General features: G+C 35.6%; 1 protein-coding gene across 1 annotated transcript; it reads right to left on the bottom strand.

Moving 5' to 3' along the window:
- Positions 1 to 870: 870 nt before the first annotated feature.
- Positions 871 to 4338, bottom strand: cav3 (caveolin 3). Its single transcript, XM_065279855.2, has 2 exons — positions 3949 to 4338; positions 871 to 1653 (listed from the first exon to the last, which is right to left on the bottom strand). Exons 1-2 carry the CDS (start codon positions 4057 to 4059, stop codon positions 1312 to 1314), a joined length of 453 nt encoding a protein of 150 aa, XP_065135927.2. The 5' UTR covers positions 4060 to 4338; the 3' UTR covers positions 871 to 1311.
- Between the last annotated feature and the right edge of the window lie 14587 nt (positions 4339 to 18925).

The raw sequence follows: 18925 nt of genomic DNA, 5'->3' as shown, positions 1-18925 counted from the left end.
GCGGTTCGTAATTTCAAAATATGTGTTCTGCACGTTGAGTGATCCTGTCTTGTCAAAATAAGTGCCTGCTGCAGACGCGTCAAAAGGGTTTATGATAAAAGAGACGCTCGCGCTTGCCAGATACTCGCATGTATAATCAAAGTTTAGTGTTAAGGGAGTGTCTTGCGTGTATTTTGTGAACGTGAGCGTCTCTTTTATCATAAACGGTTTTGACGCGTGTGCAGCAGGCACTTATTTTGACAAAACACGTGATGCACATGGTTCACATGATACAACAAACACATATTTTGAGCAACACACGACACTCCGAACACTTATTTTAAATTTGCGCCCCTCGGAAGAGCAGTCATCAGCCGCCACTGGTCATAATATTTTTATGACAATTTTACTCATTTATGAAAAATTAAATAACTAAACAAGTCTGATATTACTCTGTAAAAAATCCTTGTTGCCTTGAAACTTTAAGTATAATTCACTTAAATTCATTGAAGTCATTTTAACTATTTTTTATGACTTGTGATTTGCTGTAACTTACAAAATAAAGTTAAAATAATTAGCTAATTAATTGTTTTATTACAGCAATTTATTAAGTCTAGATAAAAATACTAAGTTAAAATTTATATTTTTATAAGTAACCACTACCATGTAGTGGATTAAAAAATAAAGACAAAAGTTGTCTTGCCAGAAATTCATTTAAAATTCACTCCATTGGCCATAAAACCTAAAATTGTATTAGGTTGAATTACTAGCTAAAATAAATAGCTATAATGTTATAAAAAAATCTTAAAATTTAATTTTTAATAAATTACAATGTCTTCATAAATATAATGAACAGTATCAAATAATAAAATATGAGACATTGACAAACCATTATTGTTTAAAATAATATTTAATTGCACAGAATACATTTGAGATTGTCATTAACATTACCACACCATCCCCATTCTGTCAAAAGTAAAGAGAGACTCTTTATGATATCAGATACTAAGACATATTTTTCATTTTTAGTGAGAAAGGCCTTTAATCATACAAATCTCTCTTAAATAATCCTGAATTGCTCCCAAATCCCTTAACATAAACTGATGAATAAATTATAACAGTTTGTTCCAATTTGCATCCAGTTCTTGCAATTTACATCCAGATCGATAGGGGGCAGCATACATTTCAAATTACATTCATCTTTCCCCACAGTCCTTTCTGGACGTTTTAAAGGACTTCAACATATGACCACCTTAACCAAAATGAACTATTTGTAAAATAAAACATTTTTTCTCCAAGGGCAGAACAGGTAAACATTGACTTCAGAAATATCTAAACCTCTTTGCGTAACGCCACCCGAACCGTGCTGAATATCTTCCCGAGAGCTTCAAACAAGGGGTCACAGAAGGTGTGAATGCAGAGAGAGTAAATTCGGCTCAGGCATTGGATCTCGATCAGATAACTCTTAATGCAGGGCATGACGGCCCAAATGTGGCAGAAGGAGATGCAGGCAAAACAAAAGCCCCACAGCAGAGCCACTGGGATGCCGAAGACAGCTGACAGCACACGGTAGCACCAGTATTTGGAGACGGTGAAGGTGGTGAAGCTGGCCTTCCAGACTCCATCCATACTGTGAGTGCCATCCGGCTCAGCTATCACATCTTCAAAATCCACCTTGGATTGTTTAAGAAAGCAAAAAGAAAATGTTAACACTACACTCACTAAAAATAACGCTGTATGGTTCCAAATAGTATCAGATGATCTAGGGCTGGGCGGTATGAAATTTTATTCCGTTACCGCGGAAAAAAAAGTCAGACTTAACAGATTTTTCTAAATAAGTGGGCGTGACTAACTCTGCCCTCCCGCATGTTAGACTTGTGACGGAGAAAAGTAAAATAATCCACTCATTAAAAAAAAATGAACGAGTTATTTGTGTACTTTTTATAATAAGTGCCAGTGAATCCACCGCGGGTCTCGCAGTGAGACTCGCGTTGTAGTTTTTTATTTTATAGTACAAAACATATTTGATCGGAAAGACGAGAAAGAGACGCAAATTGTAAGGTCTAATTAATAGAAAATAAAAGGGGTCAAGACCTTAAAACAGACTTCATGATCATCACATCAGATCATATTTATAATATCTAGAGCTGCATCTCTCATATACAGGTATTTATCATGTCTGTAGGTTTTTGCATATATTTATACCTGTTAATTTTACATATTGCTTAGTTTTAATGTAATGTATGCATAAATACAAAATACAATGAAGGCATACTATAGCTTCAATAGTCTATAACATTAATATCTCAATTATAAACAAGATTCTGTCTTATGAAGACTTAATCTGTTGTTATCTTCTGGGCATTTTCACTTTAACATTATTAAGTTAAAATTGCTCATATTTTAAAACTGTGGTGAGCATTTAGTTAAAAGCTATAGTGAGTGGCAAATTTCTATACATTTTTATACCGTTATCGTATGACTTATTCCGTGAAATAGATTTTTGGTCATTTTGCCCACCCCTAAGATTGTCAAATGGTCAAAAAATTCTCCCTGTATTGGGGCAGCACCCTTTAAAAGGTCAATATTTACCATTCTGCAGATCTGGGGTCCTTACTCTGTAGGTGCAAAATTTACTTTTTGAAAGGGTACCGCCCAAGTGAGAACTAGGGACCATTTTATTTATTTTAATCCAAACCTTCATCTGAAAGGCTCAAAAATAGCACTTTTATGGCATCACGGTGAAGAACCTTTTCTAGCACCCTTTGTTAAGTACAAAAGAGTGCTAAAAGGTGCTTCACGTGTTGCTAAACTAAACCAAAATGTTTTTTCTTAATCTATTACATCATGTAGCGTATTTATTTTGAATAGTGTATGTTGCTAAATCCTGCTCAATACTAAACTACAACATATTGAGCAATTGAAAGTCAATGCCAACTTGGCTGGCAGTCGTGCTGCTAAAATGGTTTATGATGAATTCTCCCAGCGGTGACATCTGATATGAAAATTCCCCCATCGGTAGGTGGTAGTCCGGCACCATGCTTATTTTAGCTTTAAACTCATAACAACCAAAGAGATTTAAAAGAAACTATTAATAGGTTATTTACCATCTTTTAGTAGCACCAACTCATACACATTAAATTACTGCAGTACATGTGCAATGTACGGTTTTAAGAGTATAACATAATATTGTTATAATACTTACATACTTTGGAATTTAACGCAATAGCTTTATGAATAAAAGTAATATCTTGAAGTCCTAAAGTTTACTATTATTAATAGTATGAGCTATATCCAAAAGCTTTTCTCGCATTCCCTATAGGACTCTTGCATTGCTTAATATGGAACAACTGCATATCATTGTTCCCATAAACGTAATGCCACCAAGAATATCCATCACACAAACAGCACGGTTACATTCATAGTCGGAGAGTGAAAACCATACTTTAATCCTGTACTGTATGAAACTCAATAGTCAAAACAAATCGCACAATGTACTGTTTTACAGCCGATGAAGTAAATTATTGAATCACATGGAAGGTGCTGAATAAGTAATATATGTTTAATGCTTTGACACACCCTGTTATCTCCAACTATAAATACTAATAGTATATGTCTGTCCTGCCACTTTGAATGGGTTAGGTGCTATTTTTGGTGCATGCCAGCATACAGTGTTGTGCTGCACACACGCAAGTAAATCTATCCCTAGGGACCAGACTATCACATTATATCAATTCTGCTACTTGAGAAATTTGTGAATGAGCAAAAGCATTGAATTTGCATGATCGATCGAATCACGAGCATTCGTGTATATTTATGCTTTGCCATGAAGGTAATAATAATTGACATTATTTATGTGCAACATACTTTTCCATGTAGTTCACATTATCTGGCAACCAGATTTCAATAAAAAAACATTAAGATCTTTAATGTTAAAGCATGCTTAAACTACATTATCAATACAAATACCTTCACAACATCTTCATTGATCTGTTTAGGGTCCCTGTTGATCAAGTCGATCTCCTTTGTGTGCCTGTCCTTTAGGATTTTCTCCTCGTTGGTGTTGTACTGGTCCGCCATACTGGGGGCCGCTGGCCCAGAACTGGTTAGACTGGGAGAAATCTTACAGAAAAGTCTTAGGGAAGAAGGGTAGGTTAGCAACCAAAGTTGACGTGTGGGAATGGCCCTACAGTCCCCCTTAATTCTCAGATCTCCGGACTGACGACACGCCTGGTATGTTAGGGACAGCTGCGCAAGCCAGAGCTCCTGTTTAAAGAAGGGTTCGCTCTCTCTCTCTGTCTCTCACTCACACACACATGCATATGTTCTGGCTGTCTCACCCTACTGTATCGTACCCCACCCCTAACCTAGTTTGCCCCCATATAGTCTCTAACTTACAGACTCAGTAAAACCATCTCACGAAACCAGGGGCCGTGTCACATTTCACACACGGCTGCGGGGTCAGCCAGGCAGGACTTGCACTGTGGCATGAATTTCCACTGTGAAGTGTCGCTTGCCCAAGGCCTGCATTCCTATGTTCTGCTGTGACAGAAACCAATGACACACCTGATTTTTCAATACAGATACAATTCAATTTCAACATTATTTTGAATTGATATTATGCGATTGAATTTTTACACGATTCATCCGAAGGTAACATTAACGCATTTGTCATTAAATGCAATGCTTTACCAATGCTCCACTCTTCTTAGTTGAAGTCGTTCTAATTTATTAATCACTATGCAACCCTAAAACGTAAATAACTAAACACTTTTATCTTTTTATAAAGATTTTAATATTATTGTTGCTTTCTGCAGCTTTTCTGAACAGCGTTTTTATATGAACAGCTCAAAGGTTGCATCTATAGTCTAATCCAGCACCGTATTATTTACTACAGTAATCGAAATGTGAATGCCTAAAAATTATATACAAAAATTGTTATTAACCACCCAGCAAAATTTGATATAAGAAAACCCACCAAGTTAATAAAATAAGTGGGAAAAATAAGCATTATCTGCTCTCAAACGCTAGTGGCGTGTATGCTGTCAGTGATTAAGCCACGCCCACTGTAGGAAAGCTGCAGTCTCTTTTAACCTGAATGGATGGCTTCGATTTGGTTAGGGGCGGGGCAATGCTCGGTGGCTTCAGTGCATCATCGAGCCACTGTTTTAGCCACACCCAAAGAACCTTGAACTCCACAATTCCTTTGAAACGTTTTTCAGCGATCCTTTTTCTAACATGTATGTGTTTAGAAACAATTCTCTGAAATAATTTTTTTTTAAAGAACCCTTGTCTTAAAGAAAAACACCCCCGTTTTCAATAGTTTACTATGTTCTTACCTCAGCTTAGATGAATTAATACATACCTCTCTATTTTCAACGCATGCACTTTTAATCTTTGCACAACGCTTCTTGAATGTGTTAGCATAGCTTAGCTCCATTCATTCCTATGGCTCCAAACAAAAGTTTTATTTTGTGCCACCATACTTACTCGTGTAATTACTCATGTAACAGTCTTTAAATAGGGTAAACGTGGAAGTGTTTAGTGGCTTCTAAATTCATCCCTGTTTGGATCCTAAGGAATGAATGGGGCTAAGCTAAATGCTAACACATTCACGAGGTGCTGTACAAAGATTAAAATTGCATGCATTGATAAAAGATAGACTAATGTATTAATTAGTCTAAGTTGAGGTAAGAACATAGTAAAATATTGAAAAACGGTGGTGTTTTCCTTTAAAAGTTATTCTTGGAACCAAAACTGGCATTGTTCTATGGCAGGGGTGCCCAACCCTGTTCCTGGAGGGCTACCGTCCTGCAGATTTTAGCTCCAAACCCAATCAAACACAGCTGAAGCAGCTAATCAAGGTGTTCAGGGTTGCTTGATAATTACAGACAGGTGTGTTGGAGCTGGTAGCCCTCCAGGAGCAGGGTTGGGCACCCCTGTTCTATGGCATTGCTGTAAATAACCACAGCACATTTATTTTTACACATATACAGCAATCTGCATTGTTACATCTACTTTCACATCATAAAATGGCCGTATAATTATTGATGATCTCATCCAGATGCATCCAAATTAGGAATATAATGCTGGGAATGTGCCTGGGTGTGTGGTCGGTCTTACTACTAATTAGAGAAATATCTCAGACCTCTGTGAGCCGGGGTGGGTACACGTTCTGGAGGGAGATGTACAAAAATACCCCACCCAGACGTGCCTTGTTTACCGTTCGTATCTCTGGGACTGTTAATAACAGTGGAGACCGAACCATCCTTGTCTTTAAATGGCATAAATCCTCTGGCAGAGCTTTACTCTTGTTTACTACTAAGGTGGTAAACAAGTCAAGCACTGATTTAAATTCAGAGTTTTTAAATATGCAAGCTGAAGTTATAGAGCACAAAGGGTTGTGGATGTTACGGGCAGGATGAAATTTTGGTGACTTACTGTATATTCTAGTGCCTAACTCTGTCTCTAGTTTATATTCTATGCTGTTTAATTATATGATGTTAATATACCAACCCTCATGAGATATTCAAATTAGTTTGTTTTATGTAGCATGATACTCTCTAAGTCTAATGTACATAACATATGTGACCCAGTCTTAACCCATCCTACCTAATGTAAAGAACATTCTGTAAAAATATAACATATTGACTGAGTAAGGTCATGTCAATGATTAAAATTAATGTGAGATCAATGATTAAAATAAAAAGTGAGACGTTAGATTACGAGACTTTATTCTGGATTTTATATAAATATTTGAATAAAAACAAGCTAATAAAGTAACATTTTCACTGTAGCATCTTAAAAAATTTTCTGGGGTCCGACCATTTTAGGACACTGGCAGAGGTTTTGACAAAACACAAAGATTTGTTGTGAATGTACACAAATAAAAGTAGACCCTTCATAGTTTCAAATGATGTCTAATGGGGCATACACACAGTTCAACGATTTGTGCGAGTAGATAACATACAATCAATGCAAAGATGCAAACAGACGTGTCCTCGCGTGGGGCGATGTGAATGACGCGATATTGGCAGCGCTATTGCTGCAAAAACACGTGTTATTCCCCTCAAACTTATCTTCGCCCAAGTTGAAAATATTGAACTCGAGCGAAAAATTCGCATGACACGAAGGTAAATCCCACAAGTAATCTAGAGCGAGTAAGGCGATGCCCCGCGTTTGGTGTGTACGTACGTAGCATAAGACGTAAGTGTGTATGATTATTAATGATGGAGTATTTTAAGTTGATTTTGCTTTGATGCGGAGAAAACACATCAAAACGTGGCGCTGCACTCCTTATATCCAGCATCATATAAACACTGTAGCATACTATATCAATTAATCAATTTTTTTATTGTCGATTTTATTAACATTTGACTATTAATAACTCAGATGCCTGTAATAACTGTAAAAACTCTGGTTAATGTTTTGCTAAACTGATCCTAATGAACCCACAGTATCTCCCGAAACTTTTGCAGAAGGGAGCGACTGCAATGTCCAGCATGCTGTGCCACAGTCCCTTTATTCAATGCGAGTTTATGACCAAGAGCTGAACACTGGGAACAATCAGCCTATGAAAGTGAGAAGGCAGACAAGTATTAGTATTCATACTTGAAAATATATGACAGTTTAATGACCTACAATTTATTTTGTGCTATCTAAGTCCCTGTGGCAAATATACATTTATATTTACTTGACAAATCATGCAAATTTAAGCATGTGCGGCAATTTGATCATCAGGGAGTATTATCATAAATGTTCCCCAAAGCTCCATCGTGTATTCAGATGTTTTGAATCATCATTAACACGGAATGCAGAGTATGTCTGTCCTTTGGAAAACTGAAATCGAAAAATCTGCAGTATTGCAATAAGAATAGAGGAGTGGAGTTGGAGTGGATATGTGACCCGGTCTGGGTAAATCCAGCTAAAGGCCGTTTATTGTGATTTACTGGTTTTCTACATAAAAAACTACATAATTTACAAAACATTCTGTGAAATAACCTTGATATCTTAAATATCTCAAAGGTCACCTAGAAGACATGACCAAAGCTCTTTTATTCTGCCACGTACTTTTCACAACTCATAAGATGATAACTGAGTAAATTACACAATAAGTTAAAACATCCAGAATTGTCTTTATCTTAAATATAGAAATGAATAATTCCTTCAAGTAAATTACTTAAAGAGGACATATTATGAAAATTCGACTTTTTCCATGTTTAAGTGCTATAATTGGGTCTCCAGCGCTTCTATTAACCAAGAAAATGTGAAAAAGATCAACCCAGTAACCTAGCTTTTTGGAAAACGATTCTCTGCAAGCATATGAAAAATAAGGGAATTGAAATTTGGCTCCCCTTGCGATATCAGAAGGGGACCTTATTATAATAATTCCGCCCCTTAATCTGCATTATCCAACCACTGCACTGCCATTTAGTGCAGAGGGAAAGACAGAGAAAAAAATTGACAGCACAATTGAGTTTCAATTTGAACAAACCACCATTATTGTGATCAGTGTTTGCATTTCATCAGCTCATTTCTATTTCATTTGTTTTGTGCACCCAAAACGGCACATTTTTGCTCTCACCTACAAAGTGGGAATTTTACCATGTTATAATAAATTATCTATATGGTATTTTGAGCTAAGACTTCACATACGTACTCTGGGGACACCAAAGATTTATTTAACATCTTAAAAAGTCTTGTGAAATGTCCCCTTTAAAGTCATAAATGCTGTTTCTGTCCAATTATAAGTTTTAAATTTAAGGTTTAAAAATAAATTGTTCACTCAACAATATTTTTAGCACTTACACTAATTAAATATACTAATGCCATGAAATGTATATAGGAAATATGATGCATTTTATGACTTTTAAATACGTCAAACTCTGCAGACGTTGTCATACTATTTGTGTAACATAAGAGGGCAGTGTAGCATTACAAACACAGTCTATGAATCTATCGCAACATAGTTTTTTTTTCACGTTTTTGAGTGTGGAAGTGGCAACAATTATTGACCATACTGGCTATTCAAATGCAAGGTGATGTACAGTGATGTACAATACAGTAACTGGCCTATACAGTATAAGTTGCCACAGCAGAGTTATTGTTAAGGACCAATCTACATTTTCGTGTACCTGAATAAAAAATATGACTAGTCTTGAAGAAAAATATATAAATGACTAACTTGTAAGTCTAAGCAAATTATGTAACCAGTCACATGATCTAGCTGTCAAATATGAAAATATATCACAAGAGCAATTTCAGTACATTTCCATTAATTTATTTACAGTAGCAGGCACTTTATCCAAAGGGACTTACAAAAATGATATGTTATATTATGTCATTACACATAGTGCAGTTTACAAGGCCGTGATTACAAGAAGGAATAGGGGCTGTAGTAAGGGTGAGCAACATAAGAGTGTGTTTTTTTTTTTTAGATTTATACATTATTTAAATAAATAATCTTTCCATCATTTATCAAAATATTTTCTTAGTCATTTATCACAATACTTCAAAAATATTTTTTCCTACTATAGAAGTCTATGGTCACTTACTGCTGTGTGTTTACCATCATTTTTCAAAATATCTTTTTTTTGTGTTCATCAGAAAAAAGAAATTCATACAGATTTAAAACAACATGAGGATGAGTAAATGATGACAGAATTTTCATTTTAATGTGAACTATCCTTTTAAAAATGCAAGTTAATTCAAACTACTTTTTTAAGCTTACTTTTTTAATCATGTAACATGATCCTTTTATAATATCCTTATGATTTTGACCCATATAATGTATTGTTGGTTATTGCCTGTGTGATTCAAGGTTTTGTGGTCCAGGGTCACATTCTGGTTTATAGCTGTGCTCACTCCCATCAGGATTGCCAGGTCTATATAACAAAACCACCCCAAAAATAACTCAATGACCTTAGGTAAAACACCAACACAAAATATGCTACTCTCACATACATAAAATACATAATTTGCTGCAAAAGCACCATTAAATTGGGTTATATTTCCATATAAGTCAGTACTTAATCCAAAATGTCCAAATAATCCAGCCGTGTAAAGTGTGACATCTCAGATCACTTAATAGTTTCTATAAAGAGAGTAAATATGATTTTATGAATTATTATGCATCCAAAATAAAACCAAACAGGGCTGTTGCCACCATCATTATACACAGTGAATGTCTGTTGGTCTGAAAATAGCAGCAAGCTCGGTATTGATTGTATGACTCACCTCAAGAATCTGCTTGATTCCCTTTGGGTCTCTGTCATTAAGGAGAGCCTTTGTGTTATTGTGAGCAGCCAACGAATCCTCATGTGCTCCAGTTTGCTTTTCTTCTGTAACACCAGGAGTATCATTTGGATAAATTTTATGCTGATTAGAGGGGGAAACCACCTCCCTATCCTCTGTTATTTCTATAGTAAAGTCTTTTGCATGTTCTCCCTGGTCCATGCTGTGCAATAGAATTGTAAAATAGTAAAAGCTGAACACCTCAAAGCTTTTCCCTAATAAGAGATTAAGTCACTTTTACACCAAGATGGAAAATACTGTAGGATAAATATTATAACACAGATAAGCTCTCCAAGAACACAAAAGTGATTTGGTTTGATTTAGATTTGACAGGGGCTGGATAAATATGACTGGATGGGATGAATAGGCAAAAGGTTTTTTTCCCGGATGCCTATATAGTCCAGGCAAACTAACTCATTTTGGAGCAAAAAATAGAAGTAATTGTAAAAGAATTTTTTTCAGCATAGATCATTTCTATGAGGTGTCCAGAACAACATACTAAAAGTCCTAAGAAATCCTAGTTGAGGAAATATGTTAATTTCTCATCAATCCGAAATGTGTGCCAATAAGGCCAGACTACAATACACCCCAATGGGGCTATTTTTTTCCTTTACTCCTATCAAAATGAAACTTTACACAATGAAAGTACCCATGAAAAGTAAATTTTTTTGTATTACAAGTTGCTTTGAAAATTAAATTTAATATGCATATGAGCTATACACTAATCGAATATGCCCAAAATACACCCAAAAGTAACTTTTTGGTATTTCAAGTTTCTTTTGAAATGAATTTGAATATCCACATGAGCTTTACACTTATTTAATATGTCCTAATTTGCATAGGCAGAAACATCATTCATATGTTTGATAAATATATCGGCCCAATGTTCATCCAATCATCCTGCTGCTTTTAGACTGGCCTCTAACCTGAAAACTGGCTGGCTTGGTAAGTCCTGCCAGCTGTATAACCCCCACCGGTATAATCTTCAGGGTCACGGAGGAACACAAGCCTGAACAGAAGGGGAGAGTTGTGTTTTTTGTGTGTGTTTTTGTTATTACATTTTTTTATGTTTTTTATCCAGCCTGGATCCTCAACCCCTTCTCTGTGGCTTTTGGTTCGGGCACCCCCATATCATTTCCTGGTTTGTTCTTTACTTGGTTCTTCCACTCTGGGTTATATTCATCTGATAAAATTGCCTCACTAAAGCAATCTGAATTGCAGCACTAGCAAAATCTGTACAATTTAAATGCATGTTAAGCTAAAAAATAGATCAATACAGTAAATTTATTAACAAAACACAAGAAAGACTGATTCCTTTTTTCTTAAGGTCACTAGTATAACAGCATAAATGAACCTGAGGTTTCCTTGCAGCATTGATATGGGTAAAAAAAATTGCATTACAAAATACATTCATTACAATGCAGTGCAATTGGCCATTTATTTTGTTGGGGCACTATTATGAGTCAGTGCTGAAACAATTTATATAAAATCCTCTTATGTTTCAGAATTTAAATGACATTTTTATTAAGAATGTGTAATTGATTGTTTTCCATACTTACATTTTAATTAGGGAACGAAAACCTATACCATATTATAGATTTTTATTTAAAAGCAACTAAATGATTTCAGACTTTTTCCATTCAAGATGACACATCGAGCTCTTCAAACAATCCAACCACAATCATTTTGAGGCTGTAATTCTACATCTCGTCTATTTGGCATAGGAAAGGGATGGCACTGAAAAAAGTAAAGAATGACACGAGCTTTCTCAAACAAGCTAAGGTGTTTAGCCAGTCACAGGAAAATGTGGGAAAAGGCATCATCATTGCAGGTGAAAAAGCTCTAGTATCACTGTATGGGGGCAAAAGGATGAATCACTGGACATGCTGAGATAACAGGCAATTCTTTATTAAAGTAACTCAGAACTCATCTCCAGTGGAAGCTCAATCTCTTCCTCCAACGTCAGCAGCTGCAAAGTTCCATAGTCGTTGGGTCTTTTACCAAATGATGAAGTGGAAAGGGGGAAGTGAACCTATGGACCCAAAACCTTGGGGGTGCCATGTTTTGGATGGGAGATTAATGCCAATAATGACTGATCAGCCAAGCAGCGTAACGAGCCAACACCATGTCAATTTTTTCCCAGGCTGGGAGGACCAGCTTAAACCAGCTACTGCCACCTTAAATCAGCAAAAACCAGTTACCAGCTTATGCTGGTCTTAGCCGAATTTTTGTTAATCACTGCTGTGACTAAACCAATACGCATAGGTCTAAAAGGTACCAAATTGTGAAAAGCGCTATATAAATAAAATTGAATCGAAAAAAATTAAATACATAAATAAGATGCTCACTTACATTTTAGGCTATAGCGTTACATTATAACCACATTATACTTTATAGCGGCATTTTCCGGGCTTCAGATCTGGATGGCATGATGCACACAGCAGCTCTAAACTTCAGCTCAATCATTACATTTGCAGAAAGATTGATCCATACCATTTAAAATCATGTTTACTTACTGCTGCACTTTTGGAGTTGATAGTTACGTCCACTGTAGTTGCAAGAAAGACTGCAGCACAAAGAGATGCACATGCAAAAAACATGGACCCCCTTGCACTAACATTTGTGGAAAATGTTGTGGTAATAGCTGTACAAACTCACAGTTGCCTGATTTATCAGATGAATATGACCCAGAGGGGAAGAACTAAGCAAAGAACAAACCAGGAACTGATATAGGAGGTGCCAGAACCATGAGCCACAGAGAAGGGGTCGAGGATCCAGGCTGGATTTAAAAAAAGATGTAAAAACAAAATCACCAAAAAACAAAAACACGAAAAAGGCCTCCCCTTCTGTTGCTACCTTGTTGTGGTGGGGAGGCTTGTGTTCCTCCGTGACCCTGAAGATTATACCGGTGGGGGTTATACAGCTGGCAGGAACTACCAAGCCAGGCAGTTTTCAGGTTAGAGGCCAGTCTAAAAGCAGCAGGATGATTGGATGAACATTGGGCCGATATATTTATCATATGAATGATGTTTCTGCCTATGCAAATTAGGACATATTAAATAAATAGCTCATTTGCATATTAAATTTAATTTTCAAAGCAACTTGTAATACAAAAAAATTTACTTTTCATGGGTACTTTCATTGTGTAAAGTTTCATTTTGATAGGAGTAAAGGAAAAAAATAGCCCCATTGGGTTGTACTGTAGTATGGCCTTATTGACACACATTTCGGATTGATGAGAAATTAACATATTTCCTCAACTAGGATTTCTTAGGACTTTTAGTATGTTGTTCTGGACACCTCATAGAAATGATCTATGGTGAAAAAAATTCTTTTACAATTAGTCTGTCGTAAAACGCTATTTTGCCTGGACTAATAGGAAATGTGTGACCATGTCAGTAAAATTCAGGATAAAGTCTCATGAACTAATTATGAGAATATCAACATTAAATTATGATTGAACTTAAATTTATGATTGAACATAAAATTATGATTCCAATTTTTTATCACTTTATCAGTCAACATTAATTGTAACCAAATGTAGGATGCTTTAAACAGTAAATCACTAAAAATGACTTAAGCTGTGATTTCACAGACATAATATCCACACATCATAAAAAGTTTAAATCCCAGGAAACAGACATTCTAATAAAATGTTACCCAACCCATGTACAATACAAAGTATGACATCTCATACACTTCATCACCTAAAATTTAAAGAACTATATTAAGCCAAGATTTAAATATTTCTAAGAAAAACTCCTGCACTGTAAAAGAGATTTCATATATCAAATATACTCAGCAGGGCTGCCAAAAAAGTGAAAATTAAAATAAAATTTCTTAATTTTAATTCCCAAAACAATAATTTTTAAAAAATATTCTGCAGCCAAATGCTGTTATTTTACGGATTTTCCCCAAATTATTATGATCAAACACCTTTAATAAAGTGACCAATAAAAGACAAAGTGAACGAGACATGATTGTGTCTGCATTTTACCCATCCACTGAAAGTCATGAACACACACCGACACAAATACTGGGCATCTATCACTGCCAGCTGTGAGGATCGAACCAACAACAAGTCTGTGAATCCCAGTCACTTTTCTAAGCAAGGAATAATTGACGACGCGCTGTTGAATTATTAAAAAAAATATTTTTTATTAGAGTTTATATAGCTCCACTCTTATCAGAGTTAAATGAACACTTTCAACATTTACAAGAACAGAGTTCTTTTGACTCACAAAATTGTTAAAGGGGTCATAATATTATATTTTTTATAAGATGTAAAATAAGTCTTTGGTTTGAAGTTTTAGCTCAAAATAACCTAATTTATTATAATATGTTAAAATTGGCATTTTGTGTAAGCAAAATGTGCCATTTTTGGGTGTGTCCTTTATCATGCAAATGAGCTGATGAAATGCAAACACTGATCGCAATGATGGTGACTTTAAATGAAACAGCTAACAAACTCTACAAATAAGATGTAAAATGCAATTTTAGGTTTAAAACAGAGATGGTGATAGAGGGGATAAAGTTACAAATTGCATTACAGGAGCATTCACGGTTACCTCAGACATTGCTTTGGTGGTTAAGACATTTTACATGTTAGATACGTTTATCGAAAAAATAATGCATACCTGTGGAACATTTCTTAAGAAATCAGAATAAAGCATTCAACAGCCACATGGTATAACACAATATATATAATTGCACATATTAGGTTGAAATCTTTTATGTACGGTAACAGGACTTATTCCCCAAATTGCTTGACATAAAACATATAAATAAAATCTTGACACAAAAAAATGACACATGTACCTGTAGAAATTTGCATTTCATATTGTATTCATATATTTCATTCACTTTTATGGACCTCATTTCCCAGACACCTGTAGTTGGATATACAGTAATGCTGCTACATGATATTGGAATGATTTTAAATATGAGTTTCCTCATCATAAAGTGGACACAAGCAGTTTCTTATGTCATATTTATGACTAGGGGAAACTCTGGGAAAATTTTGATCCTTACAGTAAGTTTCCAAACAGGGAGTGCCATAAACTTTAAAAATGGCAAAGGGGAAATGCTATCGTAACTAATATTTTTATCAGTTCTTCCTTGTATTATCTTGATGCTTGTTTCTATATATAAATAACCATTTCATGTGTATTGTATGTTTAATACACAGCGAAAATAGTAGTATTTGACTGAAACTCCAGAATCATAAACAAGCTGCCTTTCTATATAGCACAGTAAAAGGTCATATATTGGATGATATGTGCTTGACAACTTAAAGGGATAGTTCACCCAAAAATGAAAATTTTGTCATTGTTTACTCACTCTCATGTTGTTACAAACCTGTATACATGTCTTTGTTCTGATGAACACAAAGCAAGATATTTTGAGAAATGTTTGTTAGCAAACCTTTCGTGGACCCCATTCACTTCCATAGTATTCTTTTCTCCTACTATGGAAGTGAATGGGGTCCACGAATGGTTTTGTTACAAACATTTCTCAAAATATCTTGCTTCGTGTTCATCAGAACAAAGAAATGTATGTGGGTTAGTAACAACGTGCGGGTGAGTAAATGATGACAGAATTTTAATTTTTGGGTGAACTATCCCTTTAAGGAGTAAAACTAAGAACAAAATACAGTGTTGGACTAGTGAAATATCAGTTGTTGTGTTTGACCAATGTTAAATACAGTAAATTGAATTTCATCATTAGATTTTAAAGAAAGACCCGCTGCTTTTTATGTTTCTATTGCACAGAAGGCATTTATGAGATTTTTTTGAAATCATATGGCGCACTGATGTCAAAGAGACATCACAGACATCTGTGCAATGAACTGAAATAATAAATGTAAAAACTCCTCAAAAATTTCACATTTAACTTTTATTTCAGATTTTCACTCAGTCTGAACCAACAGCTTGAAAGTAAATTTAATTATGACTGATTTCTTATGTGACACATACAGTCTGTCAAAGCTTAGACCCTTTAACATAAACCAAGGATTTAAAAGAAAAATTCACCCTGGTATGATAACAATAAATCATAGGTTATTGTGAGTCACAAGACTAGACATATTTTTTTTCACATGACAAGCAAGAACCAATGAGATTTGACATTAACTATGTGCCGCCATATCTGAACTTCCCACAGTGACCTCTGTGTTATTATGGATGTATTGATTGCTGTTTGTGAATCAGACAATGCTGTTTTTCCTTATCATGTTTTTTTTTTGGAAGGGGGTGGGGTTTGTTGCTGATCAGCTGACCACAATTTCCACCACTTTAATCATTTTCCTTTAATCTTCACTTCAACATCTCTAAATCCTTTCAGGTTCAATTTTAGCCTGGCGTTGTTTTGATCATGTGCGGGACACTCAAGTTTATGAATCTCTAATTATGCCATATCTACTTGTCACACTCACACACTCACTCATTCACTCTCTCTTTCTCCTTCATTTTTCGGACTCTCTCTCTTTCTCTCTCTCCTCAAGCTGGGCTCATGGTTTCATTGTTTGAAGTGCCAGACCAGGTCACTCCTTATTGAATTGCTAATGAAAGAACCTGTTTTGAACCAGAGGCTAATTCACAGCATGGTGGCTTCTGATATTACAGTTAACGTTTTTTCTTTACATAATAATTGTACATATTCATCATTTTTCTCTTATAGCAAGGTGGTAAAACAATGAAAATCCTTCTCAAAATGCAACCAATAAATCTTTTTCATTTTATAATGATAAGTCGGATTTATGTCACAAAATTGGTTAAGAATTAAAAGCAATTACACTCTTAAATTGCCGGGTTATTTCAACTCAGTGGTGAGTTTGTCCCTTTTTGACCCTTTATTGGGTCAAATTTTCTGGTATAATTTAAAGGGATAGTTCCGCCAAAAATGATATTAAACCCATGATTTACTCACCCCCAAGCTGTCCGAGTTGCATATGTCCATCGTTTTTCAGACAAACACATTTTTGGATATTTTAGAAAATGTTTTAGATCTTTCAGTTGATTAAATGTAATGTTAAGGGGTCCACCCATAGTCCACGACCTTCAAGTCCAAAAAAAGTGCGTCCAACCTTCACAAATTAAATCCAAACGGCTTCAGGGTGATAAACAAAGGTCTTCTGAGGGTAACCCGCGCGGTGTTGTTGTAGAAATATCCATATTTAAAACTTTATTAACGAAAATAAATACCTTCCGGTAGCGCCGCCATCTTAGACTCCTCGGTATTCAGGAGAGAGTATTAGCGTAGTGTACGCACTTTTCTTAGTGACGCATGACAAATTCGGAGGGCAGGGGCACAGAGCAGCAGCAGAGTAGCCTCCGTAGGCTGCGTAAGCTCTCATCCTGAATGCGGACGAGACTAAGATGGCGGCGCTACCGGAAGGTATTTATTTTCGTCAATAAAGTTTTAAATATGGATATTTCTACAACAACACCGCGCGGATTACCCTCAGAAGACCTTTGTTTATCATCCTGGAGCCGTTTGGATTTAATTTGTGAAGGATAGATGCACTTTTTTTGGACTTGAAGGTCGTGGACTATGGGTGGACCCCGGAACATTACATTTAATCAACTGAAAGATCTAAAACATTTTCTAAGATATCCGAAAATGTGTTTGTCTGAAAAACGATGGATATATGAAACTCGGACAGCTTGGGGGTGAGTAAATCATGGGTTTAATATCATTTTTGGCCAAACTATCCCTTTAACCCAACGGCTGGGCTTGACCCTATTTGACCCTAGGTTAAAAATAACCCTGAATTTTTATAACGTTGGATCAAAAAGGGACAACCCACAATGGTTGAAACAACTCAGTCTGGGCCCAATGGGTTGGGTTTGTCAATTTTTGACCCAATGCTGGGTTGAACAAAACAGCATTTTTTAAAAAGTGTATTGTGTTGTATTTATGCTGATTTAAAAAAAGGTCATTAATCATAGTAACAGTATTTTTCTGTAATACAATAACTGATTACAAAAATATTGTGTTAAAAAAATCTACTAAAAAACTGAGAAAAAATATATTTTATATATTCATATTTTTTATACTTTTAATAAATAATTCCAGGTCGGTTACTTCTTTTTTGCGAAGTTCGTCACAACATGTATGTAGCCAGTCATGTGTGTGGTTCGTAATTTCAAAATATGTGTTCTGCGCGTTGAGTGAACCTATGTGCGTCATGTGTCTTGTCAAAATAAGTGCCTGCTGCAGACGCGTCTAAAGGGTTTATGATACCAGATACTCGCATTATCTAATGCATAATCAGAGTTTGCTGTTAAAGGAGTGTCTTGCATGTATTTTGTGAACATGAGCGTCTCTTTTATCATTAACGGGTTTTGGCGCGTGTGCGACAAAACACGTGATGCACATGGTAAACACGACACAACAAACACATATTTTGAAAACACGAGCACACACATGACACTCTTAATACTTATTTTGAATTTGCACCCCTCAGAAGAGCAGTCATGAGCCACCACTGAATAATTCTTAATTTTGTCTTTGATTTTGAGTAAAAATATGACCCGCTCTTGAAATATATGTCTGAGTGATTTATTTGTACACCCTGTCCCATCACAGCACATGTGCCAGCAATTTGTTTACTATTGTGAAATAAAAAGTCCAAGTTGCATAATTTAAACAA

Source organism: Paramisgurnus dabryanus, chromosome 7 (genome assembly GCF_030506205.2).
Source record: "Paramisgurnus dabryanus chromosome 7, PD_genome_1.1, whole genome shotgun sequence".
Classification (NCBI taxonomy): Eukaryota; Metazoa; Chordata; class Actinopteri; order Cypriniformes; family Cobitidae; genus Paramisgurnus; species Paramisgurnus dabryanus.
The sequence above is the reverse complement of the archived record's forward strand: the minus strand, read 5'-3'. Positions and strand labels throughout refer to the sequence as shown.